The sequence below is a fragment of the Ranitomeya variabilis genome, chromosome 1 (genome assembly GCF_051348905.1).
Source record: "Ranitomeya variabilis isolate aRanVar5 chromosome 1, aRanVar5.hap1, whole genome shotgun sequence".
NCBI classification, from domain to species: Eukaryota; Metazoa; Chordata; class Amphibia; order Anura; family Dendrobatidae; genus Ranitomeya; species Ranitomeya variabilis.
Window position 1 is genome coordinate 743,244,475 of NC_135232.1, and position 19,975 is coordinate 743,264,449.

At 43.1% G+C, this 19,975-nt stretch overlaps 1 protein-coding gene across 2 annotated transcripts in view; it reads right to left on the minus strand.

Annotated features, from left to right (window-relative positions):
• Positions 1-16,891: 16,891 nt before the first annotated feature.
• The window catches only part of SLC25A29 (solute carrier family 25 member 29), a 44,272-nt gene continuing 41,188 nt past the window's right edge, over positions 16,892-19,975 (minus strand). For both annotated transcript variants that reach the window (XM_077269652.1, XM_077269663.1), the window contains exons 3-4: positions 18,856-18,939; positions 16,892-18,512 (exon numbers count right to left, since the gene is read on the minus strand). In XM_077269652.1, the coding sequence (XP_077125767.1) occupies positions 17,769-18,512; positions 18,856-18,939 (828 nt within the window). In that variant the 3' untranslated portion in view covers positions 16,892-17,768. The remainder of the gene's footprint in view (positions 18,513-18,855; positions 18,940-19,975) is intronic.

Here is a 19,975-nt window from a genome sequence, read left to right on the forward strand (position 1 = left end):
AGAAAGGAGCCCTGTTGCCCACTGCTTTCACTAGCGAGGTGGTCGGATGTTTAAACAAATGAATGGGAATTAGACCGTCTCCACTCGAAGGTAATGAAGAAGGTTTCTAATGAGTGACAGCGAGCTGAGATAATGCAGTTGGGTGGCTGCTGTATTCAGATGGGGACTGAGTGCTTGGATATTTATGGTATATTTCATGGATATACTCTAGATTTATAGGAGATCAATATCCACTTATGTTTCGCTGGTCTTCCATTTCCTATAAAGCCGCAGTCTACTTCTAGAACGACCCATCTGCCTGAAGCAGGAGCAACATTAGAAAAGTACGATTCTGGTTTTCAAGACGTGAAAACCCATAGGAGACAAATGGGCAAGTGGATGGAGAGAACTTGGCTGCGGTGGAGTATAAAGGTCCCATGTATGTTCGTTGGGGGCAGATTCACTGCCGGCCTGTGACTAGTTGAGGGTCAGGAGTCTCCATATCTCATGGTAATGCCGACCATTAGTAACTGCAGCAATTCTTCCATTTCAACTAATCAATGGATGAGTATTGGGGCTGTGCTGCTTCCCTTAACAACGGATCTTGCGGTTATTGCACATAGTGTCGGCAGATGCCACGTGGGATACAACGACCGCTAATAAAGGGTATTGACATTGATGTTGGTTGGCCGGGGAAGCGTCGTTCTTCAGCTGGGTTCACATCTAAGACTTCATTCCTATTGGAGGCTTCCATCCATAAACTTTTTACAACAATGACCTACTATTCCTCAAATCTCAGGAGAACTGTCATACTTGAATAGAGATGGGGCCATTAGAAGAAAAAGTTCAGATCAGGAATTGTGGTTGCTGTGACTTATCCCTTGAGGTTTATGTGAAGTCCATGTTGTCCGAGACAGATTACTTTCAGCCTTTTTATTGTCTCTTCAGAGAGGAGGGGGGACTAGAACACAAGCACCATCTATTGGAAGTTGCAGTCCTACAAATCAATATCCACTCTCCAACAAGCCTTGTCCCATAACTTGGGATAAAAGCCTAAACCAAAATCTCAATTTCACTCAATGCAGAACTCACAAAAATCGGTAAATACTCGTGGCCGAGAGCTACAAATTATTATGTCTCTCCCAATATTTCTGTCCAAAACGATGGGACAGTCTAGGATACTCCCCAATACATACAAAACAAGAAAATGGAGTATATAAATCCCAATACGCATTTTAAAAAGTTATATAATTTTATTAGTATTATCAAAAAACATATCTTTGTAACGCAAGCTAAATAATCAAATATAAATACAGTACAAATATACAACAGGATAAGTGAAGGAGGAAACACTTAAGTGGTGGCGGAGCAGGTAGAGAACCTATCACATCATATCACCAGAGCTGCTATTATAAAAACCATGGTATAGGAACACTTGTGGCGATAGCCCTAATCATCATAGCTAGATTGCGAAGAAAAAGTGCGGCAGTGCAAATTATATCACTAGCTAAAGTGCCATAGTACCACTAAGGCTAATCCCCTCATGTCAAATAGATCAGCTTACCCATTAGGTCCAGGATGTCTTACCACGCTCCACACACCACCCCCTTAACGCACGTTTCGCGATAGCTTTCTCAAAAGGGGTTTGTTGCTAGTTCGCTCTCTCTCCAGTTAAAATAGGGCGCATACCGGAAGTCTCATCAGGCACATCGGCGCACATGTGTCCAAGATCCGGCTCCATTATCCCCAGCGGTCGTCAGAGCCGCACACACAGAGGGCGGAAATCCGCTCAATGACGTCACAATAGTGTGTGTGCGGCATCTAATGATAACCGCGCAGGAAGTCAGGTACATGGAATCTAGAGCACGTGTGCGCACAGCCCGAGGTCCTCCCACCGAAGTCCATAGAGGCCGCCATTTTCCAAGGGATATCCAGTAAGTGAAATCATTATATCACTGAATATAAACTAAAATAGAATAACCGTACTAAAAGGTCATTAAACACCTACATCGCCACATAGTGAATACTGCCGCTATGCTCACAGTGAGGTGCATCATTTAAATCCCCGGAACAACACATCGGGGACCGCAAAATAGTGCTTATAATACCATAGCTCAGTGACAACCCATACATCCAAAGTCACCCATGGAAAACCATGGGAGTCACTGAATTATGATAGTAATAATATACAACGTGTACAGCTAATCCAAATAGTGCAATATCATTAATATGGGTCTCACAACCCCTCCCACTATACAAAATAGGAGCTCATATTTAGTGCAAACGTAACAATGTGCTCAATAACAAGGGCTCAAAAAACACAATTATAATGTGCGATATACAGAAAACAAAATATGAAAAACACAATATGAAGAAAACACATATATAAGTGAATAAATACATGCAAAAATACATCGATGCATTACACACATGGCATAGCGAAAGTAAAAGTGTATGAATAAATAATACACAATAAATAAATCAAAAAGTGAAACAACCATTAATAATCATAAAAAATAATGATGAAAAAAATAATAAATATATGAAAACATAAATATGTATAAAGAGTGAATAATAGATAATAAATGAATAAATAAATATAAAAATAAATGTAAAAATAAATGTGAAAATAAATGTAAAAATAAAAATAAAAAAATTAATAAAAAATAAATGAAAAATATATAAAAGGGATTAGAAAATACAGAAAAATATGTATACAAAAAGGAAGAATAATGCAAATTATAATGAAGACATAAAATAGGATAATAATGAAATCCGGTTTCAATCATGGACAATGGAGGGTCTCAGGCAGATCCGGTGAGTAATAACAAGACAGATTGCGTTGCGGCAGCGTCCCATGCTTATAAAACTAAAAACAAGAAAACAACCATATTAATAACAAACTTAAAAGCGAGGGAGGAAATCATCTGGGAAGAGGAAAATAGTCAAACTAAAATTGGGTGCTAAAGAGGCACTACACAAAAGTACTACAAATGAGGACGAAGCTGCGATGGAACAGGAATAGCACACAGAAACAGGAAAAATAGGAAAAATAGGGAAATCAGATCATAAAAATGGAACAAAACTCAATTGTTCAATTGATAGGATTTATGGGGGTATCAGGGGTGGCAATCTGAAACAACTGCTCGCACAATGCGAATGCAGGTGGATTGCCATCCTTGACACCATGTCTCCCAAGGGACTTAATGAACAATTGAGTTTTGTTCCATTTTTATGATCTGATTTCCCTATTTTTCCTATTTTTTCTATTTTTCCTGTTTCTGTGTGCTATTCCTGTTCCATCGCAGCTTCGTCCTCATTTGTAGTACTTTTGTGTAGTGCCTCTTTAGCACCCAATTTTAGTTTGACTATTTTCCTCTTCCCAGATGATTTCCTCCCTCGCTTTTAAGTTTGTTATTAATATGGTTGTTTTCTTGTTTTTAGTTTTATAAGCATGGGACGCTGCCGCAACGCAATCTGTCTTGTTATTACTCACCGGATCTGCCTGAGACCCTCCATTGTCCATGATTGAAACCGGATTTCATTATTATCCTATTTTATGTCTTCATTATAATTTGCATTATTCTTCCTTTTTGTATACATATTTTTCTGTATTTTCTAATCCCTTTTATATATTTTTCATTTATTTTTTATTAATTTTTTTATTTTTACATTTATTTTCACATTTATTTTTATATTTATTTATTCATTTATTATCTATTATTCACTCTTTATACATATTTATGTTTTCATATATTTATTATTATTTTTTTCATCATTATTTTTTATGATTATTAATGGTTGTTTCACTTTTTGATTTATTTATTGTGTATTATTTATTCATACACTTTTACTTTCGCTATGCCATGTGTGTAATGCATCGATGTATTTTTGCATGTATTTATTCACTTATATATGTGTTTTCTTCATATTGTGTTTTTCATATTTTGTTTTCTGTATATCGCACATTATAATTGTGTTTTTTGAGCCCTTGTTATTGAGCACATTGTTACGTTTGCACTAAATATGAGCTCCTATTTTGTATAGTGGGAGGGGTTGTGAGACCCATATTAATGATATTGCACTATTTGGATTAGCTGTACACGTTGTATATTATTACTATCATAATTCAGTGACTCCCATGGTTTTCCATGGGTGACTTTGGATGTATGGGTTGTCACTGAGCTATGGTATTATAAGCACTATTTTGCGGTCCCCGATGTGTTGTTCCGGGGATTTAAATGATGCACCTCACTGTGAGCATAGCGGCAGTATTCACTATGTGGCGATGTAGGTGTTTAATGACCTTTTAGTACGGTTATTCTATTTTAGTTTATATTCAGTGATATAATGATTTCACTTACTGGATATCCCTTGGAAAATGGCGGCCTCTATGGACTTCGGTGGGAGGACCTCGGGCTGTGCGCACACGTGCTCTAGATTCCATGTACCTGACTTCCTGCGCGGTTATCATTAGATGCCGCACACACACTATTGTGACGTCATTGAGCGGATTTCCGCCCTCTGTGTGTGCGGCTCTGACGACCGCTGGGGATAATGGAGCCGGATCTTGGACACATGTGCGCCGATGTGCCTGATGAGACTTCCGGTATGCGCCCTATTTTAACTGGAGAGAGAGCGAACTAGCAACAAACCCCTTTTGAGAAAGCTATCGCGAAACGTGCGTTAAGGGGGTGGTGTGTGGAGCGTGGTAAGACATCCTGGACCTAATGGGTAAGCTGATCTATTTGACATGAGGGGATTAGCCTTAGTGGTACTATGGCACTTTAGCTAGTGATATAATTTGCACTGCCGCACTTTTTCTTAGCAATCTAGCTATGATGATTAGGGCTATCGCCACAAGTGTTCCTATACCATGGTTTTTATAATAGCAGCTCTGGTGATATGATGTGATAGGTTCTCTACCTGCTCCGCCACCACTTAAGTGTTTCCTCCTTCACTTATCCTGTTGTATATTTGTACTGTATTTATATTTGATTATTTAGCTTGCGTTACAAAGATATATGTTTTTTGATAATACTAATAAAATTATATAACTTTTTAAAATGCGTATTGGGATTTATATACTCCATTTTCTTGTTTTGTATGCAAAATCTCAATTTGCAGACACTGTTTCAGGGTGCTCCCCCTCATCAGTGCAAAGTGTGGGATCCGATTTCGCTGGGTGAGAGGCATCCGACAGGAACTAAAGGGTAAAGTTTCTCCTTGCTGAGAGTGACATGTCAAGCCTGACATGCCAAGGTGAGGAGAATTTAGCCGCTATGTTTCTCTGGTGCTTGGGAAGCAATTTATTTGAATGTCTGTAACTAAACTTTCCCATGTTCTCGTGCTTTGTCCGTGGGGGCAGTTTTCCTTGTGGTCTTTCACGGCAGTAGATATTTCTCCAGTCACCCCCATCATCTGCCACTCTGATCCAGAGATAAGCCATAAACATGTGTGTCTACAACAGGAAAAGAAGCTACCGGACCATGAGCACAATTAAATAGGCTGTGCACCCTCCCATGTACTAGAAATACAGGGTAGAATTTAGGGGTGTTCTGTCATATTCTGGGATCATGCTAGCGTGATAGTCTCATCGTCCGGCCGATCATCTGATCTAATCCATTAGTCTAACAGATCGATATGAGGCTGTCGTGTTCGGGTCAGATGACCGGCGGCCGCTCCGTGCAAGAACACTAATGTCTCATTTTCTGAGTTTATCAATAGCGCCCCATGTGGTCAGCTGCAGTATTACAGGCAGAATTTACAGTCACATTAAAACTAATTTATAATTCGACATGCAGAATACACCATACTGGGGTATTTAGTATGAGGCGATGCACAGACTGAGGTCTGAGAAGCTCTATCAATCACCCCCCTCCCAAGCAGAACCTGTTCTAAGGTTTTGTGCAGTGTCTGGTGTGATTGTATCAGGTGTCAACCTGAAAAAGCTCTCAATAAATGTTATAAATTTTGACCATGTGCCCTGCAACATGAAAACATGCTGCTGTGCACGTGCCGCCTTTTTCAGCCTCTTGTAACCACGTCAGGCTGCTAAAGCGACCTAATGATTCTCCAGGCGGTGTTTTGCTGAAGTGTCGTCTTCTCTTATACAGTGTAGGTATGCCAGCGTCCATCAGACATCGTGTGCGGATATCTCAAGTTGCTCCTTTTTTTTTTGGGGGGGGGGGGGGTTATTGTTTAAGCTTCTCAAACCTCCATCTGTGCATTGCTTCATACTAAATACCCCATTATGTCGAATTTATTTTAATGAGAAGAAAAAAATAAATGGATACAAGACTGACCGGTAATTATGCTACCAGGAGTCCATCCTGACTGCACCATGGAGGTCGTCCTCCTCCTTACAGGAACAGAAGAGGTTAAAAGGCCCCTCCCCACCCACCTCCCTCAGTGTCTTAACAAGTACCCCACCATGATTGATGCAACCTAACACATTTATTTCAACCGATATCATATTAAGACATCATGAAACAATACGAACAGGGAGGTAACTAACCGTGCTGTCAAGATGGACTCCTGGAAACATAATTACCGGTAGGTCTAATACCCGTTTTCCAGGATGTCTCTTCTGACAGCACCATGGAGAATACCAAAGTACCTCCTTAGGTTTGGACCACTGCCTGGAGAAATTTCCATCCAAAAGCACTCTGTTGACCTGACAACATGTCCAATTTACAGTGCTAAAATGTGTTCAATCTGGCCCAGGTTGCAGCCCTACAAATCTGCTCGACTGATGCTCCCGCTCTCTCAGCCCAGGAGGTGTAGACTGCTCTAGTCGAGTGGGCCGCTAGGTTCTCTAGAGGGGATATCTCCTCTGAACTGTACGCTAGGGATCTTGCTCAAATGATCCACCTTGCTATAGTGGGCTTGGAAGCTTTTTGCCCCCGTAAAGAAACAACCAGATTAGAATCCTACCTCCAACTCTGAATAGCCACTAAGTACCCAATGACCGCCTGCCTTACGTCCAAGGCATGGAAGAGGGACTCATTTTGGTTTGTAGGATGATCACAAAACGTCGGTAAGATTATTTCCTGGATTAGGTTCTGGGTAGACACTACCTTGGACAGAAAGGCCAGATCTAATTTAACCCTTTAATGACTGCCAATATGCCTTTAACGACAGCAGTTAAGGGTACTTAAATCACAGTGCTGCTTTTTTACGGCACTGAGGAATAAGGGATTAGCGCCCCCGAGAGTCGAAATCTCTCCAGGGTCTTGGCTTCCAGGGGTAGCTGAGACCCCAGAGAACATGATTCGGGTCGTTTTTTACCGACCCTGGTGTTGTGACCGCCGTTATTAACTGTATAACAGCGTCCGTAAAAAAAAAAATCAGATTTTCCATTTAATTTCTCTCTCTCTCCCCTGATATGATCGCACATTAGAGAGAGAAATAGGGTCCCCCCGATTTGCCCCTCCCCGGTACCTCTGTTGTCCCTGCAACCCCCCGTGAAGTCCCTGGGCCGCCGGCATCTTCCGGGAGAAAACGGCGGGCACATGCGAAGTGCGCCCGCCGAGCTCTGCTGGCCGGCAACAATAGGACATTTTTCCTATTGGTTCATTTTGATCACTGTAGGGTCTATCACATTGATCAAAATAAAAAAAATCATGTAAATCAAACCCCCTTTATCACCCCCTTTAGCTAGCTAAAAATAAAAAATGTATTTATTTCAATTAGGGTTGGGCAAAAATTAGTGTTAGGGTTGGGCTAGGGTAAGGTTTGTGGTTATGGTTGGGATTAGGGTTAGGTTTGTGGTTATGGTTAGGGTTGGGATTAGGGTTAGGGGTGTGTTGGGGTTAGGGTTGGAGTTAGAATTGGGGGGTTTAAACTGTTTAGGTACATCAGGAGATTTCCAAACGCAACATGGCGCCACCATTGATTCCAGCCAATTTTGTGTTGAAAAAGTAAAATGGTGCTGTTTTTATTGCCGCAGTTGAATGATTTACATCTGTTAGCCAGCATAAGTACATGTGGGGGTTGCCTGGTTGCTAGGGAATCCCCACATGTACTTATGCTGGCTAACAGATGTAAATCATTCAACTGCGGCAATAAAAACTAAATCTCCGGGCACTAAAAAATACTCGGAGGTCACCTGAGCGTGCTCGGAAAATCTCGAGTAACGAGTATATTCACTCATCACTAGTTATAACCTGGTCACACTGCCCTTAGGATGTTCCTTTCAGGATCCAGGCCAACAGATGGAAGTCTCTCCAGCTCATGGTGGAAGACTGGGCCTTGACATATTAGGTCTTTCCTCAGGGGAAGTAAAACGGGTTCCTCCAGGGCCATGATCTTTAGCAGAGGAAACCAACTTCTTTTTGGCCACAACAGAGCGATTAGAAGTACCTTCGCCCGATCCTCCTAAATCTTTCTGAGCACTCCCGGAATGAGTGCTACTTGGGGGAAAGGCATGTGACAGCGTCCTGTTCCACCTGTGGTTCAACTCGTCAATCTCTTCTGGATTGTCTCTGGGATTTAGGGAGTAAAACCTGATGACCTCTGAATTTTTCCTTGTAGCAAACAGATCTGAGGTGTGACCCAGAGTTGGCATAGCTGCTGGAAAACCTCCTTGTTTAACTCTCACTCTGCAGGCCAGATCTTCCGTCTGCTCAAAAATAGTCTGCCACCTCATACTGGGATCCCTCCAGATGAACTGCTGAGACTGATAGGACTGTTCTTTCTGCCCAGGCGTAGACCTTTGATGACAAATCTTGAAGTGCACAGTGTTTCGGGCCTCCTTGATAGTGCAAGAAAGATGCTGTTCTTTGACATGATCTTTATGTGATGTCCTTCCAACAATGGTCGATTCTGTCTCAGAGCTTCCCAAACGGCGTAGAACTCTGTGTAGTTTGAACACTGGGACTGGATATCCGAAGGCCAACTGCCCTGAAGTATCTTCCCTTCCAGATGTGTTCTCACCCTTCCTTGCTGGCGACTGTGGAAGGAGAAGCAATCCACAGGATCCCCAACCGAAGGTTCTTGGGAATAGTCCACCAAAGCAATGATTTCTTTACCCCAAGGGATAAGCACATTTCATTGTCTAGCGTTACCTGGCGTCTGTTCCAGGAGGGTAGAATTGCCCTCTGTAAAGCCCTGGAGTGGAATTGGGCCCACCGAACGCAGGGAATGCATGAAGTTAGAAGACCTGGGATCTTCATCGCCGTCCTGATCAAACTGTGGCTCCCCAGGAACAGCTGGACTCTGTCTTTCAAGGCTTTTCATTTTTCCTCTGGTAGGAAGGATGCGCTCAGCCTGGAGTCTAGCAGGACCCCAAGAAAACCTTCCTGTTCCGGGTTTTAAGTCTGACTTCTTCCAATTCAGGATCCATCCCAGATACTCCAACGTTGATATCGTCCTCTCCTTGTGGGCCTGGAGTTCTCACACTAAGTTGGCTACCAGCAGGAAGTTGTCCAGATAAGGGATTCTAATTGCACCCATCTTCCTCAAATAGGCCACGATCTCTGCAACCAGTTTTGTAAAAACTCCGGAAGCTGAGGCCTGACCAAAGGAAAGGCATTGGAAGTGGCATTTCTGGTTTGAATTTTCACTGCGAATCGTAGGAATTTCTGAGCGAAGGGATGTACTGGCACATGTATGCACTCTTTAGATCTAGTGTGCACATAACTGCAGCCTTGTATACTAGGGGAATTGAATTGTTGATCTTATAGATTCCATCCTGAATCTCTTGGACTTTACCCAGAAATTTAATGATTTTAGATATATTATGGTGTGGGATTCGCCTTAGGGTTTCCTGATAGTGAAGAGGCTTAAGGAATGACCCTGGCCTTATTCTGGCCGAGGAACTGGAATTATCGCACCATATCCACCAGTTCTCCTATGTCTGACCACACAAGAGAAATGGCAGCCAGGGGCGCAGAGGTATGAACCTTTTGAGAGGAGGCCCTGCCAACTCTATAGCAAACCCTTCTGCAATCGTTCTCGGTGTCCATTGGTCCTGGGTACTGTGGCGCCAATTCTCTGTGAACCGACTGAGCTGCGCTCCTATGTGGATGGTGTCATTTGTCTCCTTGGACCTGAGCCAAAAAGGGTGCCTCTACCCCTTCCCTCTTTAGGGTAACTCCATCTACTTGATTTTCCTTTGCCGCTATAGTCCTGCCTTTGGGATGGCCTAGGTCTCTAAAAAGACTGAAACTTCCTAGTTCTATCCTCCGGGAACCCCATCTTTTTATCCAATGACTTTTCCAATATTTCATCTAAGTTCAGCTCAAATTCTCTCAGCCCTGAGAAAAGAGCAGAGCTTATTTTTAGAGGAGATATCCCCTGACTGCTTCTTCATCCAAATGGCCTTGCGGGCCGCATTTGATAAAGAGCTGTTCCTAGCTACGAATCTGACCGACTCGGCGGATGCATCCGCAATAAACCCTGTGGCCAATTTTATTAAAGGGAGGGAAGCTAGGATGTCCTCCCTAGGTTGGCTTTCATTATCACCGCTGACGCTTCCCAGGCCCTCTTCAGAGGGTTATGCTCCTTTCTATAGGCTCGAGGAGTCTTCAAATTAAATAGAAGCCTTTTTAGCCACAGGAATGTCAATCTTGGTTATTTCTTCCCATACTTTAATATCCTCCGGTTCAAAGGGCAACCAAATCCTGAAGTCCCGGGGTATGACCAGATGTTTCTCCGCATCCTCCCATTACTCCAGGATCATAGCCCGGATATGATTGTTTACCGATAATACCTGCTGTTTCTGGGATCTGAGACCCCCAAACATCTCGTCCTGAATTGACTGCAGTTTTGCGGCTTCCTCCACCTGCACTGTGCTTCTGACTGCCTGGATGAGCTCATCAGACTCCTTTGAGGTAAAAAAAAGTATCTTTTGCCCCTGTCCAGATTCTCTGAAACTACCCTTCCTTTTCTTGGTCCGATCCTATGAACTGCAGTTCTTCCTCTGAGCTCATCTCCATCTCCCATCTCGGTCTTTTAGCATGTGGACCTGGGTTGGTGGTCTGTGGTGGAGCAAAATTAAAAATAGAGGCTTGGACTTCCTCTCGTATCATGGATCTCATCTCCAAAAGGAAAGACGGCTTCTTGTCTCTAACAATCTTATTGGTGCAGCTCTCATAAGTAGCTTCCCATAAGCCTCAGGTAATTTCATATTACAAACTGGGCATCTTTTGGACTTCATATTGACCTTGCCAGACCTCTTAGGGGTAGGGAGTGCAGTGGTTCCATTACCTTGATTAGTACAGAAAGAAGGGGCTACATAATAGGGATCCTGCATTACAAGCGAGACTGCGTAAATAACACTCACCATGCAGTCCTGCTCTCCTCTTCCTGCTTCCTCCATGTGCCTGCAGCCTGTAAGGCTATGTTCACACGCTGCGGTTTTTGCTGCGGATCCGCAGCCGTTTTCCATGCAGGGTACAGTACAATGTTACCCTATGGAAAACAAAAACCGCTGTGCCCACTTTGCATTTTTCCGCTTGAAAATCAGCGCGGATTTTCTGCGGAAAAAAAGAAGTAGCATGTCAATTCTTTCTGCGGATTCCGCAGCGGTTTTCCACCTGCACCAATAGGAAAGTGCAGTTGGAAACCCGCAGTGGATTCCGCAGTAGAAACCGCACAAAAAACCGCAGTGAAAACCATTTTTTAAATTACTTAAATAATTTTAAAGATATGGTGTGGGGTCCCCCCTATTTTTGACAACCAGAGTTGCTAAAGAAGACAGCTGGGAGCTGGTATTCTCAAGCTGGTAAGGTACCATTGATATAGGCCCCCAGCCTAAAAATAGCAGCCCGCAGCCGCTATTTTATTTTTAATGTGCCAATTCTGGCATTTTGCCCAGCTCTTGCCCTGTAGCGGTGGCAAGTGTGGGGTTGATGTCACCTTTGCATTGTCCGGTGATATCAAGCCCACAGCTTAGTAACGGAGAGGCGTCTCTAAGTCACCTATCCATTAGTAATACAATAGTTGTATGGTAAATAAAGACAGCCAGAATAAGTGTTTTATTAGACATAAAACAAAACAGTTTTCCATTTTTATTTTAACCCCTTAGTGAGCAGGCCAATTTTTTGAAATTTGTGTCATTTCATGTAGCAATAACTCTGGAACATTCCACACATCCCATTGATTTGGAGATTGTTTTTTTCGTGACACATTATACTTTATGATAATGGTAAACTTAGGTTGATATGTTGTGTTTATTCATTAAAAAAAAAAAAAAAATTTTTTACTAATTTCAAAACATTTGCAATTTTCAAACTTTGAATGATTATCCCTTTAATACAGATTCATACTATACAATTACAACTTTTAAATGACATTTCCCACATGTCTGCTTTTCATCCCCACCATTTCTAACATGTTTTATTTTTGTTAACATTTTAAAAGGGTTTAAAATGTAGTCGTCATTTTTTTAAAGGCAATTTACAAAACTTATTTTTTTTTTTTTTTTAGGGACCAATTCAGCTTTGATGTGACATTGGGGGTTCCTATATATTGGAGTCCCCCAAAAGTGATAGCATTTTAAAAGCCGCACCCAAGCTTTTCAGGAATTAATGCAAAGTGGCAAAACCGCACTAAAAAAAATAAAAATGAAATACTATATATATATATATATATATATTTTTACCACCTAAATGTTTCTAACCTCTGAACAGGCTGCTATAGCTGGAAGACTTTAAGGCCATTATTTGGCCATGAATTGCCATCACAAACATCAGTACCATATGATCCAAGAACTCAGGGTGCCAATGGGGTTAAGAGGAAGCCCCGAACAATCTGTTAACCATCTAGATACCGTCATTGCCATTTACAGCAGTATTTAAGGGGTTAAACGGCCATGGTCGGCACCAACACTGATCATGGCAGCAAGCTGACAGCTCCTGGATTGTCACCCGTAGGCGGATGCCAATCTCTTATATTGGAGGTCAGTTTTAAGTCGTATTGGCGGTCATTAAGGGGTTAAAAATAAACAGTTGAGTATAACGCCTAATTCCCCCAAAGCCCTTGTCTCCTGTAATAAAACGAAAATAAAAAACAACAATATCCCTCACCTATCCGTCGTTCTATCGCACGTTGTAATCCATGTCTGGGGGATAAATAAGTAGTTTTCAACCTGGACGGTGCCAAGATGCGACTGTTCAGGCTGAGAACCAGTGGTGACTGATCTGCTGCGAGCGCAGCCTTAGTGACCGGCGATGACGACATCATAGTTACCACCAGTCAGTGAGGCTGTGTTCCTAGCAGGGCTGAACTGCAATGACCGCAGCACCGTGGAAAAAAAAGTTACTGATGAGGTCACCGCAGTTCAAGCTTTGTGTGTTCACAGCAGGTCACTGTGGGAATTTTTCACAGTGAATGCTGTGAAGACACGGAGCGTGATCTGCGGTGACCTCATCACCGGCTTTTTCCCATGGTGCTGAGGTCACCGCAGTTCAGCCCTGCTAGGAACACAGCCTCACTGACTGGTGGTAACTATGATGTCATCATCGCCGGTCACTAAGGCTGCGCTCGCAGCAGATCAGTCACCACTGGTTCTCACTTCTCAGCCTGAACGGTCACATCTTGGCACAGTCTACGTTGAAAACTATTTCTCCCCAAGACATGGATTACAGCGTGAGACAGAACGTCAGATATGCAAGTTTTTTGTTTGTTTGTTTTTTTTATTATGAGAGTGTCAGTGGAATTAGGCGAGTATAACGGTGTTTGTTTTTTTTAAATAAATGGAAAACTCTTTGCTTTAATTCTAATAAAAGACTTAATTCTGGCTGTGTCTTTATTTACACTACAACTATAGGATTAGTAATGGATAGGGACTAGTGATGAGCGAGTACTCGTTGCTCTGGTTTTCCCAGAGCACGCTCGGGTGACCTCCGAGTATTTATGACTGCTCAGAGATTTAGTTTTCATCCCGGCAGCTGAATGATTACAGCTGTTAGCCAGCCTGAGTACATGTGGGGGTTGCCTGGTTGCTAGGGAATCCCCACTTGTAATCAAGCAGGCTAGTAGCTGTAAATCATTCAGCTGCCGGGATGAAAACAATCTCCGAGCAGTCAAATACTCGGTGGTCACCCGAGCGTGCTCAGGAAAACCCGAGCAACAAGTACAGTCGCTCAACACTAATAGGGACTCTTACTCCCATCATCTGACAACTGCTGCCCCTGATAACAGTAGGAATAGTAAAAACATTCTCCAAGCCATTATTAGCTACATGCACGGCGATGCACTCATTTGCATCTGTATGCTAATTGCATACTGTGATATTAGCGACTCTTAAGTTACATATTGTATACAAAAAAAGAAATGAGTCAATGCTAGTTTGACATTTTAAAGTGAATACACATTTTATTTCAACCCATAAATCACACACAAGTCAATTTGGTACAAAAAGTTAAAAAAGCAATGTATAGAGCAGTATTAGAAAGGGATTTGTATACTGGGTCAAGATAATGAGTCACAATGCTAGGCACCGGGGGCAAGTAAAAGATAAAGTTTATGCTTATAGGTATTGTATCCTTTGTGGTTCCTGGGTCGGTTCTGCTGAGAGGCCACTGGGGGCCATAGTAAAGCTCTCATAGTAAAGCTAGTAAATAAAATGTGTATTCACTTTAAAAACGTCAAACTAGCATTGACTCATTTCTTTTTTGTATACAAAATGATAACAATAGGAGCAGGTGATGGGGGTATTCCTCAGCCGCCAACTGTGATATAACTAAATAAATTAATTAAAAACCCAACGTGGGATCCCCCTATTTTCTTGAACCAACCAGGCAAAACGCACAGCTGGGGGCTGCAATCCTCAGCTGTCAGCAAGGTTGGATATCAAGAATACAGGAGTCCCCATGCTGTTTTTTTTTTTTTTGTTTAACTATTTAAATAAATAATTTAAAAAAACGGCATGGGTCCCCCCCCCCCCCCATTTTTGACAACCAGCCTTGCTAAAGCTGACAGCTGGGGGCTGGTATTCTCAGGTTGGTAAGGGGCCATTGATATAGCCCCCCCAGCCTAAAAACAGCAGCTCGCTGCTGCCCAGAAAAGATTCATCTATTAGATGTGCCAATTCTGGCACTTTGCCCGGCTCTTCCCACTTGTCCTGTAGCTGTGGCAAGTGGGGTTAATATTTGTGGGGTTGATGTCACCTTTGTATTGTCTGGTGACATCAAGCCCACGGCTTAGTAATGGAGAGGTGTCTATATGACACCTATCCATTACTAATCCTATAGTTTAAAGATACAGCCAGAATAAAATCCTTTAATTGAAAAAAAAAAAAAATTACACAGACTCCTTTATTAATCTCCATTAAACCATACTTTCTGCAACGCCTAATTCCACAGAAGCCCTCGATCTCCTGTAATAAAAGTAAAATAAAAGAACAGGCTCTCAGAAGCGGTTTTCAGCCGGGACGGTCGCATCTTAGTACTGTCCAGGTTGAAAATATTTTAGCCCCTAGACATGGATTACAGCGTGGGAGAGAACGACGGAATGGTATAGTATATGATTTATTTTTTTATTTTACTTGTCATTGTTCTCACTTGACTATAACTATCATTCTCCCCTGATAGTCAGCAGAACAGGGGAGAATGATGACAGCCGTCTTCAGCACCCGGCACCGGAGAACAGCGCTTACTGTAGCGCTTCTTTCCTGGTGCTAGTTCATGTGGTACGGATGTGGCACACAGTTGCCACATGTGTGCCGCAAGTATTACACACTGACAGCTCTGTTTTATTCTGGTACCAGAAATATCAGGACGTGTGACACCGTACTTAGACATAGGTACTGCTTTTATTACCTGTCTTTCTTCCACGATCCACCGTGGAACGCTCGTCGAAACCAGAAGTACGATGCTGGTGCGTCCGTGACGTCACCGAAGTGCACCTATCCCTCATACCACGCGGCTTCCTGGAATAGGCCGCACATTTCCGTCCGCCGTCGGAGCAGAGCCTTCCATAAGAGGGAAGTTGCTCAGCCCAGGAGCTCAACTGGTCACTGTGGCAGAGAGCCCACTTCAGGGATTGTCGACCACGGGCCTCTTGACGGGGAAGGAGAAACTAGGCTGCCTGATCCGGTAAGTTTTGCGCTCTGTAGCTCTCGCGTGTCCGTCCATGCAAGGACAGGAAAAAACACTGAGGGAGTGGGAGGATCCCTGTTAGCATGAGGAGGACGACCTCCATGGTGCTGGCAGGAGGGACATCCTGGAAAACAAACATTTTTTTCAACCTTCTGATTGGCCATTGTCTGATTTGGAGCAAATGCCATCAGAACATGATGTAAAGAATCCAATTCCATCTTCTCTCTGTAAAACAGGTATTTGGAAGAAAACTACACTCAGTTCAAGAGCAAAGAAATATAAAGTTTTGTGTTCGAACATATTCTAAAAAGAGCTGTCATCCACGTGCAAGTGCTCAGCTGTAATAACAGATCAGAAGTGTGACACTAAGTTTTATGCCCTACTACAGAAGTATCCCTTGTAATACCACTCCTGCCCTCACGGTGTGCTATACTGGATAGATGTCCTTTCATAATATGAAGCATCATTCTTACAAGCGCCCTCTATTGGTATAGATATTCACTGCTGACATTTGCATTTTCTGTTATGCAAAACGTGAACTGCGCTTCATCAATGCCATAAAATATACATGAGGAAGCATGACCCCCCATAGCAGACTACACCGATTGATTGCTATAGGCAGCAGTGAGTTATGCTCATTACATCTGTACATTTATGGAAACTTATGTACAGACTGTAGATCCATGTACTATATGGATGTGATACCTATATAAACCATATTGTGCTTTGGTCCAAACCCACTTGCACTTCAGTGATGGTTGCAGCACTACAGGTCACACTGTAGATGGCACTAGTCTACTTCCCAGCCTCGTACATGGTTCCATATGTCAATCATTCCACTACTGATCACAAGACACATTCCAGCATCTGCTATAAGAACGTTTATTTAACCCATTCCGTTCCATACAGTAGTGACCCATTTGCTGCATTATTGGATGCACCCTATCGGTGACTTCTATTTATTCTCAGCATTTTAAAAAAGGTAAAACCATGGGTGTGCACATACTTTACATTATACAGTAAATACATTTCAGCTTAAAGTGAAATAAAATTGTATATATAAAAAAATAAATATTGACATTAAAAGCCTTCTACTGTCTCAAAATTGTATTCACATACTCCATTGGACATACGATGTGACCTATAGTCCATCCATTAGTCTGTATGTAACAAACAGCTGGATCCGTAGTTAAAACTTAAAAGGTAATGAGGAGGAATGGAAAATAACAGCCACCAGGAATCCAATTACATTAGCTATTAAAAATTTAAAAAACACTGCCACCTGGAGTTTAGGAGGTGCTATTGCATCCAAAAGGTTGTCAGTGACCATATAATCTTTGCAATAGGCAGATCTTGGATAGCTTCCTTTCAAGAACCCCCAGATCTGCCCTCCCCAAGGACGCTGTTTATTTCAGGTGATCATATATGGCAAGTCCCCCTTGTTATGACCCCCATAATACATCTGGTAACGGCTTAGGACGTGGAGGTGGGTAGTTGCCCCTCCATTGAGGGCTCGTAATTTCTAACAGAAACAATTTGAGAACCTCCAGAAGGATAACCCCCCACATACACACACATATCTTCTACGGCTGTAGGGGAAGAATGTATCCCAGTAAGGCCACATTATAATACGATCGAGATGAACGCCTGCCTAAAATGCCTTTACACCAAATTATCCACATCCATTCTGTACATACAATTCATAGAAAAATAGCTCTACATTGTTCGGACACTCGGTAACCTTTACATGCTTGATGGCTGCTGGATGGCCGGGCCGGTGTCACATTCCTTGATAGCGTTTTCTGACCTCATGTACATAAGGAACAAGGTGACGGTTGCGAACGTGGCGGCATTGACCGGAAAGGCTCTGAGCAATGTGGACGTCAGACCTCTGGTAAATACTCTCCAGCCTTCCACTTGGTAGCTCTTCCTGACGCAGTCCAGAATGCCGTTGTAATTGTTGACCCCTCCGATGCCGTCGGCTTGAAGCCGCGATTTGATCACATCGATAGGGTAAGTCGATAGCCAGGACACGATCCCCGACATCCCCCCGGCAAACAGCAGCTTAGGGATAATGAAACTGTCACTGATCTCACAGCCAAGATACCTGGTGAGATAGTCATAGGTCAAGAAGTAAAAACCAAAGCTTGGGGTCTCCCTGAGGAAGGTGGTGACCATGCCCTTGTTTATGCCCCTCAGTCCTTCTTTTCGGTGAATCTTTACCAAACAGTCCAAGGAATTCTTGTAGTTCTTGGATTTTGATTTGTATTCACCGGTTCCTTGGAGTTGCATTCTGGTCTTTGACAGCTCCATCGGGCAACAGATCACACACTGGATGGCGCCAGCGGCTGCTCCCGCAAGAAACTGGTTTATTGGAGTGTCGGAGCCGAGGTATCTCAAGGTGTTTCCTTGAACTCCAAAAACGAGTGCATTGATGAAGGTCAACCCCATCATTGGTGAACCCACTCCTTTGTAAAGTCCCCATGCCTACAAGAAAGCACAAATTATATCAAGTCATGAACTTACGTTCCCAGGTGACAACTTGTACTTAATAGGTCAATGTCCACTGGACTATTTGTACGGTAGCTTTAATGTCAGAAGTTTTTACTGGTGGTGGTGAGAGGGCCGAGAACTCCACCGATTGCTAAGACGGAAGGACAAGTAGTGGCCATCAGGGTGAGGATCTATTCTAAGTATTGATATGGGCATAAGTCACTTTTTTACCAGTTGCCCAACCATCTGGCAGCTGTATAGGGGTGTAAATCCAATACATGTAGAATACATCTCAGGAGACAAGAGTAGAAAGTCAGAATGGAGACAAAACACTTACCGATTCCTGTTTGATAATGGACTGGAAGCAATGAATGGTCCCTCGATATAGGGGTTTGGATACACTCTGAACCTGCAGCCGCACCTACAAGAAAGGACAACGGTGGTCATGAAGGGTCCTCACAGCACAAGGCAGCATGGAGAGATTGCCATCACATGTCACAATTCAACTGTCAGCACAATTTATTACTTTTTATAATGGACATTGAACACAAGGCTAAGGCACGAGATGACCATGTGAGGACCCAGCGGAAGGATTCAACAGCCAGAATGGAGGGTGAAGAATCGGGAAAACAGTAGGACTCTGCAAGAAGGCGGAAAAAAAAAAAATCAAGCAGCGCTGACTGCATTGCAGGACCTATAACAAATCACAGTGAAGTCCTCCTTATACCAGGTGGGCTACCGTGCATTGGTCAGGTCTCGGAGGGCTGCACAGAAGAAGGGGAGATGCCGCTCTCTGATGTACAACTGCAGCCACTGCGGGCTTGTAGACGGCCGAGACTAGCTCAGAATGATTGACGGCTTTTCCTGGACCAGTTTGTAGCAAGGTCCTGATGACGACTCCACACCTCTTCGGATTGAGCAACGTCTCATCTGTCCTCCGCGCCAACTCAGCACTAGTGACAGAAGCCAATTAAAAGGATCCTAAAGATTGTGCCACGTTACATAACCAAACCGGTTACACAACAAGATGAGCGGCAGCGTCACGTCAGGATCTCGTAATCACCACCCGCCATGTACAAGGACCAACTGATGAAAAGGCCTCGAAGGAAGAGTCACAAGTGCCCTTATACAGGGCCAGACTGACCGTCTGGCAAATGCCAGAAGGGCCTGTCTGGTCATGGACCGCCTTGTCTGCTAGGTTGTTACCAGAATCAGTGTTTTCAAGACATCCATATTGTTAAGAATTGTGATGGAGCACGAAGTTGCTGACTCCGTCACTTACCCCAGCAGGCCACGAGTATCATTAGAAATATTGGTCTTGTAGTAAATCTTGCTTTCCTCAATCCAGGGTAATATTAGTAGTCTATCCCATCTGGTGCTTGGGGACAGGGACAACATGGGCCTGTGTGACTTCAAGTGCCAGGACTGTATTTCAGCCCCAGTCCATACCTGCCCTT